The 19560-nt window shown below is 56.0% G+C and overlaps 1 protein-coding gene across 2 annotated transcripts in view; it reads left to right on the forward strand.

Moving 5' to 3' along the window:
- Positions 1-4161: 4161 nt before the first annotated feature.
- The window catches only part of TNFRSF1B (TNF receptor superfamily member 1B), a 37115-nt gene continuing 21716 nt past the window's right edge, over positions 4162-19560 (forward strand). The window contains exon 1 of one of the 2 annotated variants that reach the window (XM_066375100.1): positions 4162-4185. Coding sequence is in view for 1 of the 2 variants with exons in the window: in XM_066375099.1 (XP_066231196.1) it covers positions 7078-7155 (78 nt within the window). In the remaining variant the exon portion in view is untranslated. Of the gene's footprint in view, positions 4186-6979; positions 7156-19560 lie in introns of those variants that run through there. The other variant, XM_066375099.1, reaches the window with a different exon arrangement.

Genomic DNA, 19560 nt, shown 5'->3' on the forward strand with positions numbered 1-19560 from the left:
CAGCTACCAAATGATAAAATACCCAGGAATGACTTACAATAAGGGGCTGGAGAGGCTAGTTGAGGGGAGTTGTGGTTCCTGTCCAGACCAGTGGCCCAGTTTGTAGTGGGGTGGAGACCTCAGAAGAAGGTGGGGAAACTGAGGCCTAAGGTAAGGTGGGTCTGGAGAGAGCCAGGTGGAAGGCAGCCACGGCTTGCTTTTGCATTTTTCACTAGAAAGTAGGGACGGGTTGCTTCTTGGCTCCACCAAAGCCTGAAGGAGAGGCATCAAGACGGGGTGCGGAGGGGTGTTTAGAGAGCAGGGTGGGTGGTGAGTGGCAGTTGGGGAGGGTGGAGTTAGCAGGGTTGGGGAGTGAGGAGGGGATGGAGGGGTGAGAGATTCAGGGTTGGGAGTCGGGGGGGGGGGGGAGGGCAGCCCACTCTTTACAGGAGAAGATTATGGGCAGAGCCAGGGTGAGGCCGAGGGAGGCAGGAGAATTGAAAGCGCTTTGAGAATATGAAGGGCTATAAAAAGAAACCCACACGGGAGTGAGTCTCACATGCTGCTGCTGAGAGTGGAAATGGGTACAGCCCCTTGGGAGAGGAATTTGGCAGGACCGAGTGAAAATGAAAATGGGCAAACCCCCACCACCCAGCAGGTCTACTTTCTAGGTTTATGCCCGACCCAGACAACAGATAAACTCTCAACCCTGTGCTTCAGGAGACAGGTGCAAGAATGCGTCACCGGAGCAGATGTGCCAGCGCACAACCCTCCCCGGGCAGGGCAGCAGGTACACAGTGTGGGACAGGGTGGGGAGGGGGCAGGCGCGGGGCAGCTCCGCCCCACAGGTAGAGAGAAGCAGCTAAGACTGAACTCATCAACACGGAAAGTTCTCAGAAACACAGCCCAGGGCGAGGAAAACATCAAGGGGCAGAACGGTGCACCTGGTATTCTGTCTTTTGTATAAACGCACGAGGACGCACGTAAGATAACACGCACGGTGCGTGTTTATTTGTGGAGACGGAAAGTGGACTGGAGAGAGACACAGCGGACTCAGTAACAGTCGCCTTTGGTGAGAAAGAGAAGGGCCTAGAACAGAGGCTGAAGAGTCCAGAAGGACTTGAGTTTTAATTCTAAAATAAAAGAATTTGAAGCAAAAAAGCAATTCAACAAATATTTACTGAGAGTCTATTTTTTTTTTAAATCTAATGATGTCTGTGCTGGGGCCCCAGCAAAGAACAAAATAGACAGTGTCCCTTAAACAAGGACGTTATTACAGCTGCTACGAAGAGAAGCAAAGCAACTAGTTTAGGGGAGGGTCAGAGAAGGTGACTCTCGAGGAGGTGACCTTTGAGTCATGCAGGTGTCTGGAGGAAGGGTGACCTTTGAGTCATGAGGGTGTCTGGAGGAAGGATGGTCCAGGTAGAGGGAAATGCAAGAGCAAAAGCCTGGCTGGCTTTGCAGGTTCAGGACCAGCCAGGAGGCCGCGGAGGTCAAGGGTTATGAGGTCAGAGAGGAATGAGGGCAGCCCCCGTTGTTAACATGGGTGAATTCCGGGTACTGGGATTATGGGTATTTCTTATATTAAGGTTTGAATTTTCTTTAAAAAAAAAATCGAAACAAAGCCGATGTAAGGTCAAAGGACAGATGGGTGTAAAATACAGCAGCGTGGTTTGCAGTAGGAAGAAGGGGAGACCTGTCCGTCGGGTCAGGCCCAGGATGGGGTCGGGCAGTCGTTCTTGCTGGACAGACACACTTCCTTTGCACTGTTAAAGACAGGTGTTTAGAAATAGGCTCAGACCTTCTTCACTCCCATCTCCTCCCATCTCGTGAAAGCCATAGAATCTGTGACTATCAGGACCGGAAGGGCACTTGGTCCTTGTCTAGGGATGGCAGAGGCCAGGTAATCATGCTGTGGCCGACCCCTCCCCCACCCAGGGCACACCTGGCTACGTGATCATGTATCCTTTCTTGCAGAGTCCACATATGGGCTCAGAATCCTTTTTTTTTTTTTTTTTTTCTGAAGCTGGAAACGGGGAGAGACAGTCAGACAGACTCCCGCATGCGCCCGACCGGGATCCACCCGGCACGCCCACCAGGGGCGATGCTCTGCCCACCAGGGGGCGATGCTCTGCCCCTCTGGGGCGTCGCTCTGTTGCAACCAGAGCCACTCTAGCACCTGGGGCAGCGGCCAAGGAGCCATCCCCAGCGCCTGGGCCATCTTTGCTCCAATGGAGCCTTGGCTGCGGGAGGGTAAGAGAGAGACAGAGAGGAAGGAGGGGGGGTGGAGAAGCAAATGGGCGCTTCTCCTATGTGCCCTGGCCGGGAATCGAACCCGGGTCCCCCTCACGCCAGGCCGACGCTCTACCGCTGAGCCAACCGGCCAGGGCCTCAGAATCCTTCTTAACACAGAGCCCTAGGCAGCCACCACCAAGTGGCGTTGGCATTTAGGATGAATCAGCCTGTCTCCCTGATCTAATTCAGTCCTCTCATGTTATAGGGGAGGACACTGGCCCAAGGTCACCGGGAGAGTGACTAGAATGAGGACTCCCCTGAAGCCTAGTGGCCCCACTTGCTGGGCTTAGGAATTGAGGGTCTTTTCCAGAAGGTATGGGCCTGATTTGGAAACTGCTTCCTAGGTAGAGGCAGCCCAGGCAGAACAGGGAGGTTTTGGTGACCTGGGGGAAGGGGAGCCCTGGGAAGTGTCTTGGCTCCCTTCCCCAAATTGCCTGTGGTCCTTGTTGAGGGTGGGAAGCAGGGGAGCCACCCTCCCTGGCCCTCCTCTTCTTTGGAAGGAAATCCAGACGGGAACTGGTGGATATTTCTCAATCCAGCGCCCCCAGCGCCCCCCAGCCCCGGCTTGGTATGGCCAGCTCAGCTCGGGAAGGTGGGAGGGCGGGTGGGAGGGACAGAGAGATGAAGGAGTCCGTTGCAAGGCTTGTGGCTAACACCCAGTGTTCCTTCCTGTTCTTGATTTTAGAACATGAGTCATCAAGGGGCTGGGGCAGGGCCTGGGGACACACGGAATGGTGGGATGAAAGAGGAGGCGGCTTGCCCTGACTGTGGGCGGGGGTGGGGTGTGTGTGTGTGTGGGGGGGGTCCTGCTGCCCAAGCAGCTCCTGCAAGACAGGATGCTCCTGGGCCCTTGGGGGGCCAGGTCAGAAGGAGCCGGCTTTGTGGCTGGTTCTGAGACCTGCCCTATAGTGTGAACTGCCAATCCCAGCACAACCACAGCTGCCCCCACCTAACTGCCCTCAGCCGCAGCATCTGCTGCAGCTAAATCCTCCATACCCGGTTTCCCAGAAGGTGTCTGTCAGTCACCTGGGGGCCCATTGCAAAGCCAGATTGTCAGACACGGGAGGGGGGCCAGGAATCTGCACGTGTACAACATCTTTTAGGTGATTCTGATGATGGCTGAAGCTGGAGAGCCATTCCTCCCAGCGGTCCACTAGAATGCCTGGCACATAATAAGTGTTCAATAAATATTGGTCGGCAGACTGGCTATTCTTACGCACGATACCTGTTATTGCTGAGCTTTCGTCTACATCTGCTTGCAAAACAGAGTCATCAGCTAGCTGGGTGTGTGAGATGGTAGGGGCTCTCTGAGGGCTAGGGGTTACACTGGGAAAGGCTCCGGGGAGCCCAGGCTGAGGTTACAGCTGCTGTGCTTATAGCCTCGGAGTTGTAGACCAGAGGACCGTGGTCCTATCTCTTGGAAGCCTGCTTGATATCCATGACCGAGGACTAAGTGGGCTTTTCCTGCACTGTGGGGCTGAGGTCTAAGACACACATGGTCTAGGAGACCAGGTTGAGTGATTGGGCTGGGCTGGATTCCTGGGCCTTGACCCTGACATCCACTCATTCACTCGTTTGTTCACTCACTCATTCACTCACTCACTTCTTTATTGCCTCCTGCATACACTAGTCCTGCACGTAGTCCTCATGTCCTTCAACTTGATTGAGCCCCTCCCTCTGTGTATCACCCTCTGCCCTTGAGTACCACACAATCCAGCAGTGTGAGAGGCAGCTCAGTTGGGGTACCAAGGCAGCCAAACTCAGTTTGAATCTCTGTACCTCTTATTAGCCGTGCAAGCTCCCTATGAAGCTTGACCTTGCTGTTCCAACATACTTCTGCAAGTCCCCTGACGGCTAGTATCATAATTACTATGACAGGAGAGGAACATGTGAGCAACTAACCAGACCAAGGTGAGTGTCATGCTAATGGTTTGTGGATGTCCAACCCTGCCCAGGTTGGTGGGGTGTGGCTAAGGGCAAGTTTCACAGCGGAGAGAATTCAGCTTCAAGATTTGAAGGACAAAGAGGTGATCACCATGCAAACAGGAGGGAAAGGCAGCCCATGCATAGGAACCCATGTGAACGAGGCATGGAGGTGGGAACTTAGGGTTCCTTGGGGTGGTCAATAGTGTGGAGTTGGGGAGACTTGGCTGGCAGGCAGGCTGGGCCAAGAGGTGAAGGCTCTCCAGCGTCTTGCTGAAGAGACTGAGTTCGGTTCTGAAGGCTGTGGTGAGCCATGCCCTAGGCATGCTTTCTCAACGTCTATCAACATCTGGGGCTGGATAATTTGTTTTGGGGGTGGTCCCGTGCATTGTAGGATATTGAGCAGCATCCCTAATCTCTATGCACGAGATGCCAGTACCACCTACCCCTGCCTCCTGCAATTGTGGCAACCCAGAATTCTCCAGACATTGCCAAATGTCCCTTGGGGCAGGGAGTAAAAATCACTCCTTGGTTGAGAACTACTAGACTGGGGAAAATGGCATCACTGCCTTATGTGTCAGAGAGCTGCACTGACCACACCACGAAGAACAGATTAGAGCAACAGAGCCTGAAGGCCAGAGGACCAGCTGGGAGGCCACCGGAGCACTGCAGGGAGAAATGGCCAAGGCCAAAGCCAGGACTGAGCTGTGGGGCAGGAGGGGAGAGGCCAGGAGATCCAGACTGTGCTAGTGCTGAGTTTTCCCAGGTTCCCCAATGGCAGGTACAATATGGTGGGTGCCAAGATCGAACCCCATCTTGCAGAGAGAGTCCTGGGCCACCTGTGCAGGTCATACTAAGAAACTCAATGTCAAATGGTTCACCCAGAATTTGCCATTGTTCACCCCCAGCCTGAGTGAGATGTTGGGTTTGGAGAAACCGAGAAAAAGGATTTTGGGGAAGGAGTCACCGTTGTGTTGAGAGCCCTCTAGGGGGAAGAGTGGATGCTTCCCTTTACTGGGTCCAAGCAGGAGGGACTGCTGTGGAATGTGATCATCACAGGAGTTTAGGGACCACAGACTGATGGGAGGTTCTTGTCTGCTTTTTGCATTATTGAGGGCCCAGCACGCCAGGGCTGGCACCCAGCAGGTGCTCTGTGAAGGTTTGTAACATGAGTTAGAGCCTGTGGCTGGGTCTGAGGAGGCAGAGCTGGAGTGGGACAGGTTGCACAGGGTATGAGCTGAGCTGCTGTTGGAGAGAATGAGTCAGCAGGACCCACTGGGCTTGAGGTACGTAGGGGACATCCATGGAGAACCATCTGCCCCTGCTTCCACCAGGTGACACCCCACTCCTGCTCTTTGGCTCTCTCTTATGATCAGAGAGTCCTCAAAATTGCTCCCAGGTGAGAGTTGTAAGGGCCAGGAGAAATTGTCATGCGAGTTTTAGAAGCTGGCCCTGAGGAGTTAAGGTTGTGGGCTGTGTTGGCCGCAACCTCAGCGAAGCCCATGTCTCACAAATATGTGGGAACCAGGTTATTTCCCAGCCTCCTGATCAGGAGGTGGGATTTTCCATCTCCCTAAGAGTCACTTCCCACTTTTCACCCAGCACCTAGAAGCATCATTGTTGCTATCTCCATCTCAGGCATTGGTGGCCCAGAGTGGGGGACCCTGTACCTCTTGGGGCAACCAGCAGTGAGGGAACAAGGGAACAGAATCACCTCCTGCCACCCTGCCCACCCCACCCTTCGGAAATATCCTGTGTGCTGGGGACAGGGGACTCCCAGGGCTGGGGGGAATGTGGTCTGGTCACATAAGGCTAGCCCTGACATCAGGGTTGGCAATCAAAGTTAAGGGGGTGCAGGTAGCCACTAGTGTGAGTGCTCAGTCATGATGTAAATTCCAGGGAAGCCAGCGCTAATGGCCCTAGGCTTCAGCCAGCCCTCCTGTGGGGCCCCACAACATCCTGGAAGCCTTCTGTCCCAAGCCTCTTTTCACTTGTCAGCCACCTGGACAGGGGACTCAAGGAGGACGGCAGGGCAGGTCTAGCTCATGGAGACGGTCTTGTGAGCTTGAAGAGTATTTAGGGATAAATGAACAAATGACTAATAGCAAGAGCAGCAAATACGTATGCAGAGCTTATTAACTTACATATATGTTTTATAAGTAAACACACGAGTATAATACATACTATATTATGTGTATTACATATCTTTTGATCTTCATAATGACGCTATGAGCTTAGTGCAGAGATTCAGATCCAGGTGGTCTGACTCTAAGGTCCGAATGAGTGAATGATCTAGAATAGATGTGGCCCGCCAAAGCTAGTGTCAGTTTTGCTGGATGCTTTTGGAAATTAGCGCCAACCCCGACAGGAGTGAGGATCCTGCGGGAAAGAGGGGTAGGTGGTCGCAGGGCAGGTCGAGAGGCACAGCCCCGTGGCAGCCACAAACCTAGTGGAAGCCTGTCCCCAATGAGGGTCTCCTGCCCACACACTGGGAGGGGAACATTTGGGGAGGTTGAGGTGTCACCGAGGGCTAGGAATGGCTGACGCTGGAGGTATCGATGAAGTGCCGGATTGAGGGGGGCTAGGCTAGGCTTTGCGAGGGTGGGGGTCCGGGCGAGGATGCCTGCGGAGCAGCGGGTCGTAGGGCGGGACGCGGGGAGTGGGAAAAGAAGGTGAAGGTGTGTCTTCCATCTCGCCCGCCCCCGCCCCGCCCCGCCCCCAACACAACCCCGCCCCCTGCATTTCTCTTGCCTCGGGAGCGCGGCCTTTCGCTTTCAGTTGCAGCGCGGGAGCGCGGCGCGGCGCAGCGGAGGGAAGGCACGAGGGAGCGCAGGCCAGGCGGGCCGGACCGCCCCCGCGCTCGGCCGCCGCACCGTCCCCATGGCTCCCGCCGGCGTCTGGGCCGCGCTGGCCGTCGGACTGCAGCTCTGGGCCGCGGGCCACGCCGTGCCCACCAAGGTGGGTGCCTCGCGCGGCGCACGGGGAGCGCTTGCACCTCGCTCCTACCCGGGCTGGCGCCCACCCTGGGGAGCCCCTGCCGCGCGCTCCCGGGGCGCCGAGACAGGGATGCTGGGCTCGGGGCGACCGAGGAGCCCCGCACTCCGCTGGGTCAGACACGCTCTGCGCGCTACTGGAGACCGGCTGCGGACCCCGGTTTGGCACATATGCCCGGGGGCGCAGCCCTGTCCCTCTGCCAGTACAGGCCAGGGCGTTTGGAGATCCCAACTTCATTACCCTTGCGACTGCCACGACCAAGCTTTCCTTCCCGTGGAGGAAAGGAGCTGCTCTGTACCTGGGTGCTGTCCCCACTGCGGATGCCGGGCACCCTCTTCAGATAGATGCTTAGCACCTTCTTCAGATGACTTCCTTCTCCTCTGGGCTATGGTTTTCCTCTTTCTTAGAAATACAAGGGCAGCGTGGCTGCCTGGTTTACAGTAAGCGCCTAATAAGGGCACAGTCCAACCGTGGGCTGGCTTGCATGCCCAGACCCCTTCCCCAAGAACCTCTCGGTGTGTCCAGCAGCCATTTGAGAGCCTTTTCTCTGAGGGCTCCAGGGTAATGGGAAGGAGACAGGTGTCCTCAGGTTCTGCTGGGCTGACCTCCCCCAAAGTTCTGTGCTTGAGTTCCGGGAACAGGAGGTGAGGGAGGACTTCTGGGTGGTTATCAAGGCAGATGTGGTCTCTACGAGGCTCCAGGAAAAGGAGATAGCAGAAACCCCAGAGTTGTTCTAACTGCACCCACCATGCTGGCAAGGCAGAGGAATTGGGTGTCTTCCACTTTTTTTGACTGTCTCCATGGTCTGGTGAGATAGAGGGACCCCCATTTTACAGAAAAGGAAAACCAAGGCTCAGAGGAACTCCTTGTATTTCATGCAAGGGTGTGGGGGCACTCTTCCTTTGAAGGGTCAAGGGTCATCTCTTCCTTTCTGCCTGTGGCTGGGGATCCTACCCTGATGGTTGTGTGGTATGTGCTGAACCATCTGGACATCTTGACCGGGAAGGAAGGTGGGGGAGGTGACACTGGCTCATGTGGTAATGTGCAGTGACTCACCGGCTATGGCTAAAGACATCTTTAGAGTCCGGCTCTCAAGGGCAGAGGATGGAGAATTGACTCACTTACAGTGGGTGTCAGGGAGGACTCTGGGGAACTGCCTCAGAGGTTGCTCTGGAAACCGGTGGCTCTATGCTTTCCGGTCAAGAGAGCCCCAGCTCTGAGAGCTGAGCGTGGATGCAGACACGTGTGGTCCCCAGCCTGACTGCAGTGCCTCGGGGGGTATCATCCTGCTCCAGTGGCACGTGAGCCCCTAGGGGAGGAGGCACAGGTCTTTTCCGTGGCCCACGGGGCACCAGGCCCGGGTCCTGGAGCTGTCAGAGGGGTTTCCCTTCCAGTTTTCACGTCCCTCCCCCCTTGTCCTCATGGGACTATCTCTACAGTCTCCTTGCTCATCTTTTGGCCCTTGTACCATGACCCTCCTTGATGGCATCTCTGGGGAGAGACCCTCCTCAAGTTGGAGCATCTCTCTCCCTGCCTGAGAAACTTCTCGTGGCTCCCAGGGGCTGAAGCAGAAAATCCCCAAGTTGTCCCAGGCCGGAGTGAGTGAGGTGTCCGGGTTGTGTCTACCATCTCCCTGCAGCTGTACCTCACGGCCTGAGAAACACATGTACCCTGTGCTGACCCCTCTCCATGGTACGCCCCTTGCCCAGTCCTTCGGGACCTTTTGCAAATGCCACCTCCTGCAGGAAGGCCTTTCTTCTTTCCAGGTGGGTTTGATCTTTTTCCCTTTGAACTCTCAGCGCTCTTGTTCCTTTCCAGGACAGGCTGCGTTCTGCTTTTTATCGAGTTGTGTCTTATCCACCTCGATAGAAGGTTCCTTGAGGGCAGGGTCTGTGGGGTCCTCCTCCTTCTTGTCACTACCAGCACACTAGCTCCAGTGTTTGGAACATCTACCGAGAGCCAGTCACTGTGCTAGGTGTTTACTACAGGATCTCACTGGAACCTTCCTACAGCAACGCCAAAAAGGTGGATGGTGCTGCTCCCATTTAGACAGGTGGAAAGGGGCCCAGAGAGGTTGTGATGGTCCCAGGATTGCAGAGCTGTGGGTTAGTGGGCGGGTGGGATGAGAATGCAGGTGTGCTTGAATTGTCTGTGCCATCCTCTCCCCCATGCCCGCATCCCTGTCCCTGCCCTCAGCTTGGTCCCTGGCATACCACACTGAGGGTGCTCAGTAATGTTGGCTGTAACTAGACTAAGTTACCAAAAGAGCCCAAGGAGACCTGAGCTGGCTGCAGGGATGGCAGAGTCACTGTGTAATCACAGTTTCTGCCTCTTTTAAAGGCTGTGTGTGTTGGTTGGAATGGAGTGGGTCATTCATTTATTTAGTTCCTCATTCATTGGACATAAATGCCAGTAAAGTTGGCAGGACAGGAGAGCGCTTGGTGCCCCAGGATGGGGAAGAGCAGGTCCCTAGCAGTCTGTCTTTTTGTTTTTGCTGGGGAGGAGCCATGGGGGTCCTGACCTGCTGGGTCTGACCTGCCTACCCCTGGAAGTCTTGAGATGACAGGGATGCTGTTTGCCTCCTCAGTACCCCACTCAGGTTAGGGGAGAGGCAGAGGGCTCCCAGGCAGGCTTGGGGATATTGGCCATTGGAGTGGAGATGGGTGACCCAGGGTGTTGGCTGTCCTGGGATGTCCCTTTGCCCCTCCCTGATAGCCCGAGTGAAACCTGTGTGCTGACTGAGAGTGTGGCCTGGTGGTCAGGTACTCCTTCAGAGGGCCGTGGCCAGGTACCTTGATGCAGGACCATTCATCCATTTAGTCCCCCAACATTCACAGACACCTACTCCAAGCCCAGCCCACTTCTGGGCTCTAGGGCCCCCCATGATGATGACCTAGCTCCAGCCTGCCAGGAGCCATACTGTCAATGGTCACAGACCTGGGCTCTGCCCCAAACTGCCCGTGTCACCTGGGCCAAGTTACTGAGCCTGTGTCCTCCCGTCTGTGGATGTGGGACATTCTTCCCACTTAGTCCACCTCTCAGGGCCGAGTGGGTGTGAAAGGTGCCGGAGCAGGTGCAGCTGAGAACCCGCCTGCGTCTGGGTGGCCCTCACTGTCACCCCAGGGCCTGGGCCAGTGCTTCCTGAGGTGTAGACTCTCCCAGGGCTGGGAAACATGTTGTGGCCCTGCCTATTCAATGCTTCCTGGACGAGTAGCCAGGGCAGTTGTGTGGGGCGAAGGGGAGGGGAACAGTTTGATGCCAGCTGTGGTGTGTGTCTGTGGGTGTCACATTCAACTCTGCATAGCAACTTACTCAGTTTTATGCCAGGATGGCTGCTTTTCTGTTCCTCAAACATGTGTTCCTGTCCTCAGCACTCTTGACATTTGGGTAGTCGCGGTGTGGGCCGTCCTGCATGTCGTAGGCTGTGTAGTGGCATTCCTGGGCTCTCCCCACTAGGTGCCAGCAGCACTGCCCCCTTCAGTTGTGACAGTTAAAAGTGTCTCCAGGTATTGCTAAATGTCTTCCAGGGGAAGATGGCTCCTGGTAGAGAAGTATTGGCCTAGAACAGGGCCTGGCATGGAGTAGGTCTGCAAAAAAATACTGAATGAATGCCCCAAAATATTCATCTTACCTAGACGGCGACCCAGTTTTATGGATGAGAGAGAAGAGTGTGAAAAGCCAGTGGTGACAGAGCTGAGTTCCAGTCTGTCCTCTGTCTGGACTGTTTTCCCCAGCTCGTCTCTCTGCAGTACTGAGTCTGCAGAGGCTAGGGGTGTTCTCCCCCAAGTGCTCGCCCCTCACACCCCCACCCTGGCTCGTGATGGGGCCACCCACGGGCAGTGACTCAGGGCCCCAGTAGGCTCATGACTTGCCCTGAAGCAGGTAGGGAGGGAAGCCAGGGCTTTGTGGATGCTTAGGATAGGGTGGGAGACAGTTTCCAGGGCAACAGGAACCAAGTGGAGATGCTGTGGTACCCTGTTCCAGACACTGCCGGCCGCGGGGAAGCAGGAACGATAGCCTAGGGGGGAGGGCCCGGCCACCGAATCGGACAGACCTCTCAGCACGAATCCTTACTTTGCTGTTTACTGGCTGTGTGACCTTGGCAAGTCTTTCTATGTCTGGGAGCCTCTGTGTTCCCATCAGTAAAATGGGGATGACCCCCACTTCACTGGCTGGTTGTTAAGATTAAAAGTACTTTGCTGGTTGTGCTGCCCGCTGGTGGCTCTTTAAACACCTGTGGCTTTGCAGGCCTAACCTTACTCTGAGTCCTGGGACAGTGCTCAGGCTGAAGCAGAGACCACTGTGGAACCTGATTGAGCCACAGGGTCACCAAGTGTGGATGGCAGACCGCCAGTTGCCCAGACCTTCTGCCCAGCATCCCTGCGAACAGTTTCCCTCCTTCCTGTCCAGATGACCCCTTGCTGGGCCTCTCACACTACCTGCCCAAATGCTTGGCCTCGGGACCTGGGCATGTGGCAGGGGCCGCGGGGTCAGGAAATCACTACCTGGCCCTTCCCCATGCCTTACAGTGAGTGACAGGTGCTGTATGTCATTTGAGGTTGAGTGAAGGTGACCTCTGTGGGAAGGGGCTGCAGAAGGCCTCGGCTTTCCCACCTGCAAGATGGGCACAGCCGACTCCAGACTGTCTCTAACATCTTTTCTGGCTCTGACCTCTGTGGTCCTGAGGTTCTGTTTATTTGTGACCCTGAGTGGGGGGTGGAGCCCTGTGAGGGCGCTTCTGAGGTCATGCTGTCCCCTCCCCAGCCTCCAAGTGAATTCTAAGACAGCAGGGCTCTGAGGAAGGAGCACTGGCCTGCGTGTCAAGAGAGCAGCGTCCCAGGCCAGCACTGTCACTGGCTTGCTGTGGGACCTTGAGCATCCCTATCTGTGAAATCCAGCAGCACTGACCCCAACATTCCCCTGGACAGTTCTCCCCTGGAATGTTGGGGAACTGTCAGCATAGCATGTGCTTGACAAAGGCCACAGACCAGGTGGGGGGAGAGGGAGTCCCGAAATTTTCCCAAAAAGGGACCTCAAGGCCCACTTGCTTTGGCTGGAATGATTTCTCACATCCAGGCCCCAGGGGCATCAGGAATTCTTGGCTGCCTGACAGCTTGCATCCAAGACAGGATGCAGAACCCTCAGACAGAACCGGATCCTGGGTTTCCGCCTCCCTGCCCATTAGGACCTAGTTAGTGCCTTTTCAAGTTCAGAAGCCAGACCTTGTGGGGCCCACGACTGCGGGGAAGTCCATGCTGCGGGCACCCTCTGTGGGGCCTGCTGCCTGAAACCCACAGGATCAAGGAGTCCTTGAGTAGAGGGGAGGCAGTTTCCTCAAAGGAGCCCTTTGTCACCCCGATGGACACGCAGCCCTCCTCCATTCTGAGTCCAGGGCTTTGGGCTTTTGTCCCCTTCTGCCGAGCTGTTTGTTGACTGCTGTCCTGGGACTCGGAAGCTCAGGGCTCACCTCACTGGGGCCCACAGTCGTTTTCCACCAAAGCGTGCTGTGAGGTCACAGGTGGTGGTGACGACACTGTGGTTTGGGGTGCACGCCCAGGAGGAAGTGTCTGTTTACTGACTGGGGTCTGGGAAAATAGCTTTTATTCTGCCCTGAGTGTGAGCAATGTCAGGGGGAGTCCTCTGGGGTGGGGTCCAGCTGTCCAGGAGGCCCCAGGGTCCAGCTCCGGTCTCGTCTCTGTCTTGCTTTCCTGTCGACTGTGACATACACAGGCCCTACCTCTTTGAGCCTCCATGTGGTCGCATCAGAGGAGAAGGCGATGGAGCAGGCTGTATCTCAGGTGTCAGTGGTGGAGGTTTGTTGTCAGGAGACTGTTGATTCATTACTCAAACAAGAAGGCCCATTAGCAGCTCGTTCACACCCAGTGTCCAGTGGTGGTGGGGATGCAGAACCCACTTCCCAAGCCCTAGGCAGGCCAGCTGCCCTCTGACACTTGGTAGCAGACTCAAGTGGGTATATTATTACCAGAGAAATGGTGAGACCTCGATTCTTGTCTGCTTGAGGGAAAAAATCCAATCCAATCAAGAGAAACAGCGCAGAGAGTAAAGGAAGAATTTCCTGGCCGTGCAGGAAGAAAGTCAGAAGAAAGGGGGCCTTGGAGACAGGTTCAGGGGGTGAGCCCAGGACGAGCTGCCGCTGCCCACTGCTCCCCTGGTTGCAGGTCTCCTAGGTGCTTAGGAGAAAGAAACAGAGAGTCAAGGAAAACACGCCTGTTGGGAAGAAGAAGGGGAGGGAGAAGAGGAGGGGAAAGGCACAATGCGTGCTCCCAGAACTGAGAGCATGCTGGGTCTTCCATCCTAAGGTTTTTAACTCTTAGGTTTCAGGGGAGGTCCAAGGGGGAGGATCAATAGACTATTCATCAGCTCTCCGAGTGTGTGCTTTTAGATTCGTGGTCTCCACTGATTGGTCAGCATCAGGGCAGGGGGTCATTAGTTAATGCAGCTGTCCCTGAGGTCAGCCCTGGTGTCGCTTGCCTGGTTTTGCTGCTTTTCTGGGCTTGGAGCTGAAACACAACTGAGACCTAGATGTATTTGATGCTGACCAGAACCTCATTGTCCTGGGGGCTTTGTGTTTACGGGCTCTTCTCCAGCCCCCTTGTTCACTTCCCTGCTAAGGGGGATCTAACTTGTATGGCCAACAACATGCTAGTGGAGGAAAAGTTACCCTGGAGGCGAGATCCTTGTTTTCCCAGTTTTGTCCGTTGCTCAGCACCTGGGGCTTTCCGTGGTGTGGCCTTCCGTGCAAGGATGCCTGGCCCCAGTCCTTGCTCTGCTCATGTCTGTCTAGCTGCCTACCACAGGCACGTGTGTGTGGGAAAATTGGCAGTGCGCCATGACTTGGAGCCAATGGGCCGTCAAAAAGCCAGCGAGGCCCCCCTTGCTCTGTCCCGGCTTCAGAGCTGTGGCATGGGTTGACCCAGCCCCTCTGACCAGTGTTAGGGCAGAAATCCCCAGGGGGTTTTGTTTTGTTTTGCCATCTAGACAGTGCCCATCCCCCCACCTGTTTCAGTCTGAGCTTGGCCTGCAGTGGGTATGGCTGATGTGGCCACGGGTTCGTGGAATTGAGTGGGCCTGAAGGTAAGAGCGAGCGGGAAGGATTTGGGGGCAGGCGGGTGGGCAGAGCATCTTCCTGGCCGTCCGTGGGAGGCCTTCTCGAATGCCTGTCAGGAGAGATGCCCGAGGGCTGGGCGTCAGGGGTTCGAGGCCCCATCCTGGCTCGGGCTCTAGCTCAGGAGGGCCTGGCCACTTTCTCTCTCTCTGGACCTCAACTGCCCCAGCTGCACACAGATCAGTGAGGACCTCGTCTATCTCTCTTTAGAGTCCTTTGGCCCAAAATGTTATGGGGGGGGCGGCAGAAAGGGGAGTTGGTGGCTTTTGGCAGGGAGTGGAGTACACCTCTGGCCTCCACGTGGCCCCGGCTCAGAAGGCCCAGGTCTGGACGTGACAGTGAGTCCCCAGGGAAAGGCTCCAGCCAGAATCCCAGGCACCCCTGCTTATCCTTCCTCCGGCTGAGCCACGACCCAGCTTCTCTCTGGTCTCCGGCTCAACTGGCCCTTGGTGAGCCTGTCACCTGCTACTCCAGTCTCCTCGTCCTCTGGGTTCACAAGCTCTAAATCCTGCTCCTTCCTGTCCTGTCCTCCCAGAAATATCAAGCCCCGCCCCTTCCACCTCAAGGCATGACCCTCTACTTCCTCCTCAACTACCCCTCCTCCTACCCCATGGCTTCAGTCTCTTCCTGAGCTGGCCCCTTGGTCACTGCCCTTCTCTTTTTCTTTCACCTTTTGGACTCTGTCCCCACCACCACCACCAATCTGTCCTGCTTAAGGCCCTCTTCCCACAGTGACCACACAGGGGTCTTTCTAGAAGCTGAGCCCTGCGGATGGGCAGGGTTGGGATGAGTGGGTACCAGGAGCAAGGCACAGAGCCAGGAAGAGCAGGGGACAATGGCTAAGCCGTCCTGGCTGAAGCAAAAGGCTTGTTCGGGGCCGAGAAGGCACATGAGGCTGTAAGCTGTCTGGGGCCGGTTTATGGAATTAGTACTGTCCATTATATTTAAAAATTGTACCAACTATGGTTTTTGTGGTGCTTGTTGAAACACACTGTGTACATGTCATTTTGTTTAATCTTCACATCAGCCACAAGAGGTATGTACTATTATCAGGTCCATTCAGCAAATGAAAGGCTGAATTTTATTAACTTCACGCATTAAACAAACAAACAAACAAACAAAACAAACAAAAGAGCTTGTCTGATGCCCAGCAAGGGGGAGTCTAGAGTCGAAGTCAGCCATTTTTACTAGAGAGTCCGTGCTTTCGGCTCCCACACTCACCTCCTGTCAGGAGTTGAGTAAATGGGGAGCCGCTGATAGTTTTTGAGCAAGGGAGTGAGTGTAGGACAGAGAGTGTATTGATCAGGACAGAGAGCGTATTGGAGAGGTCACTCAGTGGGAAGGACAGACTATTACAGTAGTTTAGGCAAGAGCTGTGGACTGAGGGAGCAGCGGAATAGGAGGGAGGGATTGAAGGCTTCGGGGAGGAGGAAGCCTTTGGACTGGACCAAAGCCCTAGGTGGGGCCAGAGGCACTCAGGAAGTAGAAGAGGTGTCCCTCTCCACCCCATCCTGCAACACGCGGCCTGTCTGGCCTCATCCATGCCCCAGCCCGAGCCAAGTGACTGACTCTGGTCGGTGTCAGCCTCATAGGTTCCTGGCGCCCCTGTGGTCAGCCATAGCGTGAGCCTGGCCTCGGTCACGCTGGCCGCTTCCGGATAGACACGAGCCTGGGCAGGGAGAGCCTGTCATCTCTGGCATGAGATGTGATGTGCCCCCCCCCCCCCACTGGCAGAGCAGAGGAGCAGGATCCCTGGGGACCTGTTGTCAGAGCACGTCGGGACTTCTGGGCTCCCATCTGAGCTTTGGTTTTCCTGAACGGTAAGGTGGGGATAAAAGTGTCCCCCTCTGTCACCTCCTGCTGGGGCTGGGAGAGTGCAGTGAACTGAGGGATAGGACTGACATCCAGGGGTTGCTTTGTGGTCACCAGGTGTGCACCAAGTGCCTTCCATTCTCACAGCCACCTTGGTGGGGGGGCAGGAGTACCGTCACTGTCTCCCTTCTACGGAAAGGGCAGTGGGGACATAAAAGTTAAGCTCTGCACTCAGGTTCTCAGCTCACTAGAGGCAGATGTCCCCCTTCCCCCGGGGGCCGGGCTCTCTGTTATTAAACTACCACCCATTTGGCATGGTAGTCACGGCGACCGGGAGGGGCTCTTCTTGCCAAGCTGCCACTCAGTCTCCCCCCACTGGGGATGCCTCCCCCTCTCTTCAGAAGCCCACTTCCTGCCCAGTTCTCATGTGAGCCCCAACTCATTTCAACTAATGGAAACAAACACTTTTGCTTCTGTTCAACAATTCCACGGCGATTAGGCACCTGCTCTGGGCCATGCCCTGGGCTGGGCGTCGGGTGATGAGTAATATAAACCCTGCGAGTACCACTCAGCTCTTACTGCCAGCCCGCACACGCCGGGCACTTTACATATTGACCCAGTGAATCATAACAGCCGTGTTGTGGTGGGCACTGTTTCTGTCCCCATTTTATAGATGACAAAACTGAGGCCGGTGAATGAGAGAACCAGGAACAAAACCTGGGTGTGTCTGGCTTAGAGGTCACGCTAGCACATGCGGAGATGGTTGGGGAGGGGGGGGGGGGATTGTGGTCCCGGTCCTAAGTGGGAAGACATAGGGGAATAACTCATCAGAAAGGATAGAGCCCCAGGTTGTCATTGGAGCCTGCACGAGGCTACCTCCGAGCCGGTCTGGGGCTCTGGAAAAGATTTCTTTGAGATGATGGTGAGAGAACTTTTGAAAAAGCTGAAGAGTTAGCCCTGTAAAGGAAGGGGGTGGTGCGGAGGGAGGAGCAGTGGTAATGATGTGTGTGTGGGGGGGGCTGCTCTGGATGAGAGGGGAGGAAGATACTGGCAGGGTGGGGGGTTGAGGATAGTGAGCCCGGCCAGGCCTGAGGGCAGTGCTGGAGGCTTTTTATCAGGGCCAGACCTGAAGGTGACTCCAGGTCCACTTGGAAAGGCTGCGGACCACAGTGGCCTAGAGAACATAACTGGCGCCCCCCTCCCCCCTAACTACGCTTCTACTATGCTTTTCTTGTTTGTCTTGGAGACCATTGCTCCTCTGTGAGTGGCGCCAGGGACATGATAGACCCCCTTGCCCCCCCTCGCTACGCCACTGGCCGACCAAGAGGCTAAGAACCGGCAGGAGATGTCGCTGGGGAGAGGGGAGCCACGGGAGACTGGGGAGGGGATAGCGGCAGCCCTTGGTGGGGGTGGGGGGGATGGGAAGGGTTGAGGTGTTCTCTGCAACTAGACTGAGGTTTCCTTTGGCGCAGGCACTATGCCCTGGCACCCTGCATCCCCACACCAAGCACAAAGCCTGGTCCAGAGAACCGGATACCAGCCCGGGCTTCCTGTCTCCCCCCACACACACACCCCCAGCTCACTTCTAAAGGGACATCACAGGCGGTAGGACTGGAGTGGGATGTGTCACCCCTGAGCCACCACCTGTGATGTGGTCGGTCTTTCCTGACGCAGATGCTGTTCCTTTCCGTGAAGGCAGACGAGACTCCACAACCCTGCGTCGCTGTGTCGCCCTTCCCTAATGTGGCCGCACCCCACAGTGCACGGGGCTCCGCACACCCCCTGCCCTGCCTTTCTGCTGCTTCTCCCCACACCTGGGGGCCCCGGGTACCTGCTGTACCAATGAAGCGGTTTCTTTGTCACTCGATGACAGTTTCCACCAGTGGGGGGGAGGGGGTCCCTGAGTCCTTGCCCTTCCCCATAGCTTTGCTGTCTATGCCTGGGACCCTGCAGCCCTTTTAGCCTGGGAGAGTCACTGAACCCGCCCGTGCTCACTGGGTGTTCTTGGAGGAGTCACTCCCCGTCTCTGGGCCCCTTATCTGTAAAATGATCACAGGTTGTAAAATTGTCCGAGGGCACAGAGTCCGGTGTAGCTGGGACTAGCTCCTGTCTACCGCTTGCCGACACGGTATCTGTGTGGAGTCCCCGGAGCCGTTTCTGCATCTCTAGAAGGGGACAGTGCTGACCTCGTGGAGTTGGTGCAGGGATAACATGAGAGCATGCGTGGCTGTGTGCCCAGCGCTGCGTCTGCACACAGTAAGCGCTCTCCTGGGTCTGAGAAGCACTACTCCCTGAAGCCAGAAGCTTCTCCCTGGGGCCTCCTTCCTGCCACATTCTGTCCTGCTCTTAGCTGGCAGTCAGCCGAATCCCTGCCCAGGGTCCTCCAGGGAGGCCCGGAGTGTGAGCCCTTCACAAGGGTACTGGCATCTAAGGGGAGGTCCCAGAAAAATGATAAAGCCTTGAAGACCCCAAAGATAATGTGTTAACAGTATCAGGAAGAGCAGAGGGCACCATAGCTTTAGGACACCGTCTTGGCGGCGCCCACGCCGTCCTTCACCAGATCTGTCCTTCTTTGTCTTCCTCTGTCTCTCGCTGTCTATTTATAAATAGGGGAAGGGACTGAGGGCCCCACTCCCGGGGTTCACACAGGGTCTTGGTCTGAGCAGGAAGTCAGCTAGCTGGGGCAGGGCTGCCTAACTTGCCCAGAGAGAGCTGACTGATGCAGACTCCGGGAGCAGAGACCTGCGTGGCCGCCACGCCCTGCCCCTCAGTGGCTAACGGCCCTGGTGCAGTGCCCACCTTGAACTAGTCTCTCCCCCCACTTCCCCCAGCCCCAGCAGCTGGCTGTGGTTTCTGGTCCTCCAGGGTGAGAGAGGGGAGGAGGGGAGAGTTCGGGAAGGGAGGGAGCCTCGGGCAGGAGAAGTCTTGCCGGGCTCACGGGGCAGGTCTTGTCTGCCCGTAGCTGTGCCTCTGCAACTCACTTTCTTTCGGGTACTCACAGTCACATTGCTGTCCCTTATCCTGGACACTGTGTCCTTTGGCCACTTGATGGACCCCCAGGCCCCTGGATTTTGTCACTCATCCAGACTCTTTATTTTGGGGTCCCATTACTTCTCCAAGTGTTCCTGTTGAGTGAAGTTCTTTTGAGACAACCAGCAGCTGGTAGGAAACCTGTATCTGGCCAGTGGGAATGTCCCCCTCCCTCTGTCCCATAAGGCCCCTACCCTACATCATGGCAGCTGGCCTGCCACAGTCTCCTGACTTTAGGCTTCTGGAGGAATTGGCCTGGACCCAGCCTGTGGAGACTCCATAATTCTAAAGATCACAAGTCAACTTCCCTACCCTTGTTCCTCCCTTTGCAAGGCTCACATGGACCATCTAGCACCTCGCTAGAACTAGGCAGCTTGCCCAGGGTCTTGTCTTCACCTAGC

The sequence above is a fragment of the Saccopteryx leptura genome, chromosome 3 (assembly GCF_036850995.1).
Source record: "Saccopteryx leptura isolate mSacLep1 chromosome 3, mSacLep1_pri_phased_curated, whole genome shotgun sequence".
In the NCBI taxonomy this organism is placed as follows: domain Eukaryota; kingdom Metazoa; phylum Chordata; class Mammalia; order Chiroptera; family Emballonuridae; genus Saccopteryx; species Saccopteryx leptura.